Genomic DNA, 3780 nt, shown 5'->3' with positions numbered 1-3780 from the left:
ATATATATATATATATATATATATATATATATATATATATATATATATATATACAGTATATATTTATATAGCTATTAAATACATATGTTAAAACATATTAATACATTTTTATATATGTGTGTATTAATATGTTTTAACATTAATTTAATAGCTATCTATATAAAATATATAATATTTTATATAGATTATATAAAAGTATATAAAAGTTTATATAAAATAAAAGTATATATAAAATGATATAAAAGTTATTTTTACATTTTATATATATATATATATATACAGTATTTTAAATATTGTATGACCTGATTTTACAGCTCTGGGATCTGTATCTGTCTTCTTTTTCTAAAGATGTGGTGGAGATTTCAGTCTTCCGTAATGAGCTGTTTTGTCTTCATGGTGATGGTCGTTTGTCTCACCTGTCGCTGATGTCACCTGAGCGCTGTGTGGAGCGTCTGATGAAGAGGGAGAGCTGGACGCTCGCCGCCACCGTCTGCTGCATGTTTCAGCACGCCATTATTACATCCAGGGTACACATGCAAACACCAACACATGTAGTATGCATTCTGCGTACTATTTAGGAGGCAGTATGTACTTTGCAGTATGCATTAAATATTACATTAGTACTCCATTCCTAATATAGTCTCTCTCTTTTGTGTTTCCTCCTTAGGCCAGGAAGTCCCTCCCCATTGATCGTTTGGAGCAGCTCAAGGCTCAGCTAAACTCCGCCTCCCAGCAACAGCGGATTGGTCAGCTTGAGGACGTGATCAGCAAACTGGAGCCACTGGACTCCGCCTGCAGCAGCCGCAGGAGCAGCATTTCCTCACACGTGAGTCCAAAAACACGCAGGCATATGAATAGACGCACGTTTTCGAAATGAAAATGACTCTTCCTATAGCCTCGTGGCTAGTGCATATCACATTAAAGGCATTAAAAAGCCCATAAATATAACTTTCAAAAAAAAAAAAAGAAAAGAAAATGACTCTTCCTGTTGTGCGCAGGAGAGCTTCAACGTTCTGGACTGCGGCATCTACCGCGTCATCAGCCGAAGAGGCAGCCAATCAGACGATGAGTCCAACTCCCTCGCCAACCAATCGATGCTTGAGGAGGAGCGGCTGAAGGAGTTCAGTTTCACCGAGGAGGAGCAGGTGGAGAATGGTGAGACTGAGAGAGAGTCACAGAGACGGGCGAAAGATCGATTTCAAACCTAAAAGCGAGTTAGCAGATTCCGGCTCTCTCAGTGGGAATTGTGTGTCCTGATGCAGGAAATACTCCACTCACATTTCATTATTGATCAGAACGTATGAAACCTTGTTTCTGCCTTGGGATAAAAATTTTTTAAAAAGGTAATCGCAGCTTTTTATCTCACAATTTTTCTTAGAGTTGATACCAACTCAGAAAAATAAATGTGCAAGTATGACTTTCTTCCCCAGAATTGTTCATTCACAAACTCACGAGATATAAACTTGCAGAATTGTGAAATAAAAAGTTGCAATTACTTACTTTTAATTTTTTTATCTCTGGCTAAACAGGTTTCCATAAGCAAGAGTTTTTCTTCAACACATAGAAATATTTAGCACATAAAGCTACACAGACATGTTTTACTAATCTGACATTAATCAGAGCTATAGTAGTATATTCAGTATGGAAAACAAATGCAAACTGGGACTATTTACATGAAAAAAATAAGAAGGATTAGCCAAAAATGAATGAGTGCCATTTTAGAGGCGCATTTCTTTTTTCCATTTGGAATAACATACAACAGATGAATAATTGACAGTAAGACCAGGGATGTGTATTAAGATAGTAAATAAGTTTAAGTTTAATTTTCACATCCTTGCTGAAAGCAAAAATTCTGCACAAAGCAACAAACTCACAGCCATTCAGAACTTATTTGATATTTAATAAAAGATTTTGAGGTTCAATATATGGACAAATGAGATTGACATATAATGCAGTTTACAGCTGGTTATGACAAAAAAAATCAAATTTATCATAAATATTGTATATATATTTTTTTTAATTTATAGTTTTTTAGTAGTTATTGTATGTCGATGTGTTGTATGTCAAATATTATGCAATAAAACACACTAAAAACATCAATGAGCAGTAGTTTAATCATTTATCTGGTGTTTGAACATTTTCTGATCATCGTGCTAGCTGACCTTATCAGTGATTATCTGCTTTATTCTGTGCTTTTGCTTAATTTTCCCTCCTGACTTCATTCTCTCTCTCTTTCCATTCATCCCACTATCATTTCATCTCCTCCTTTTGCTGTCCTGAAGACGCTCAGTCTGTGCGTGGAGAGAGCGACAGGTCAGACCTCAGCTTGCAGTTTCTGCCGCTGCCTTTCCGCTCAAAACCCCCACGAGTCGCCCTGCAGGCTGTTCGAGACAGGTACACACACTTATACAGCTGTCCCTAAAAACTCTACTGTAATAATTTCACTTCTTCTTAAATGTCACGCCAGACACAGTCTGCTTTGCTGTGATTGGCTGGATCACAAGGAAGTAAAACTCCACTGAAGAGTCAAACTTATTTTAATGCTCATTAAAATGCAGCTGCTGATACGCAGGGTTCTTTTTCTAAAACTGTGACTTCCTGTTTCGTCGTAGTGTCACATATTTCTTTGTCTCATTGTCTCGTTTTATGCTGATGTGTGTGATTGGTAAGCCTACAAGTTATTTCTGCTCTTCTTTGTTTTCTTTATGCAAAATCAGTGGCATTTTATTTCCTTATATTTCGATCTCAGTGTTTTGTATTTGTGAATGTGTGTATGTCAGTGTCTCTAGCTTTGTGAAAAAGACCACCGAGAAGATCAACACGCTCCAGATGAACACAGACCTGTGGCCTCGGCCTGACCTCAGGGAAGGGGTTCAAGGGGAGGTCACGGCCACAGTGACCCCTCTTCCAGAAGAAGTCGAGCATGAGTGAGTCTGTTTTACTTTCTGACTCCCTATTTATGATTTCTGAATGCTGCTATTGATGTTTTGTATATCCACGTTGTTTTTACTGTGGTTTTTGATTGTCTCTCTGAAAGACTGAGCGCTGCGCGGTCCAGCTCTGAGTCTGAGCTGCAGGAGTTGAGGGCCGCCACAAAGAAAGCCATGTGAGTTTAGAGGAGCGCTGCTTCGTACCGCTGCATACAGGCAGGAATGTGTTCAGTCAAGTTGAATTATAAGCTAATGAATGTTTGCACATAATACAGAGAATTATAAAATCATGTGGAAATTTTGGCCAAAAACAACTTATTTGTGTTATCAATATACACTACCATTCAAAAGTTAGGGGAGTTTTTTGGAAAGTAATTCATATTCAGAAAGGATGCATAGAATTTATCAGAAGTGTCTTACAAAGTAGTCTTACAAAAGATTTCTATTTCAAATAAATGCTGTTCTTTTGAACTTTCTGTTCATTAAATGTATCCTGGTTTCCACAAAATATTAAACTGCATTTTTTTTTTTTTTCAACAAAAAAAATTTCAACATTGATAAAAATCTGAGATGTTTCTTGAGCAGCAGCATATTAGAATGATTTCTGAAGATCACGTGACACTGAAGACTGGAGTAATGATACTGAAAATACAGCTTTGATAGCAGGAATAAATTACATTTTACAATATATAACAAGAGAAAAACCTGATTTTAAATTGCAATAATATTTCACAATATTACTGGTTTTACTGTATGCAGGAGTTGTGACTTTTAAAAACATTTCATAATCTTGCCAACCCCAAACATTTAAATGGTAATATAGTCATTAATAATTTTTTTAACCTCAAGT

The 3780-nt window shown here is 36.3% G+C and overlaps 1 protein-coding gene across 1 annotated transcript in view; it reads left to right on the top strand.

Annotated features, from left to right (window-relative positions):
* The window catches only part of LOC107577569 (HPS5 biogenesis of lysosomal organelles complex 2 subunit 2), a gene marked incomplete at both ends in the record, with an annotated part of 7171 nt that extends 4065 nt beyond the window's left edge, over positions 1–3106 (top strand). Inside the window, 6 exons of the mRNA XM_016263629.1 lie at positions 349–527; positions 668–826; positions 999–1155; positions 2283–2394; positions 2781–2927; positions 3038–3106. Coding sequence (XP_016119115.1) covers positions 349–527; positions 668–826; positions 999–1155; positions 2283–2394; positions 2781–2927; positions 3038–3106 — 823 coding nt within the window. The remainder of the gene's footprint in view (positions 1–348; positions 528–667; positions 827–998; positions 1156–2282; positions 2395–2780; positions 2928–3037) is intronic.
* Positions 3107–3780: the final 674 nt, after the last annotated feature.

This window comes from Sinocyclocheilus grahami, unplaced genomic scaffold (assembly GCF_001515645.1).
Source record: "Sinocyclocheilus grahami isolate Dianchi unplaced genomic scaffold, SAMN03320097.WGS_v1.1 scaffold6389.1, whole genome shotgun sequence".
Taxonomy (NCBI): Eukaryota; Metazoa; Chordata; class Actinopteri; order Cypriniformes; family Cyprinidae; genus Sinocyclocheilus; species Sinocyclocheilus grahami.
Note: the sequence above shows the minus strand (reverse complement) of the source record. Positions and strands in the feature narration are given on the sequence as shown.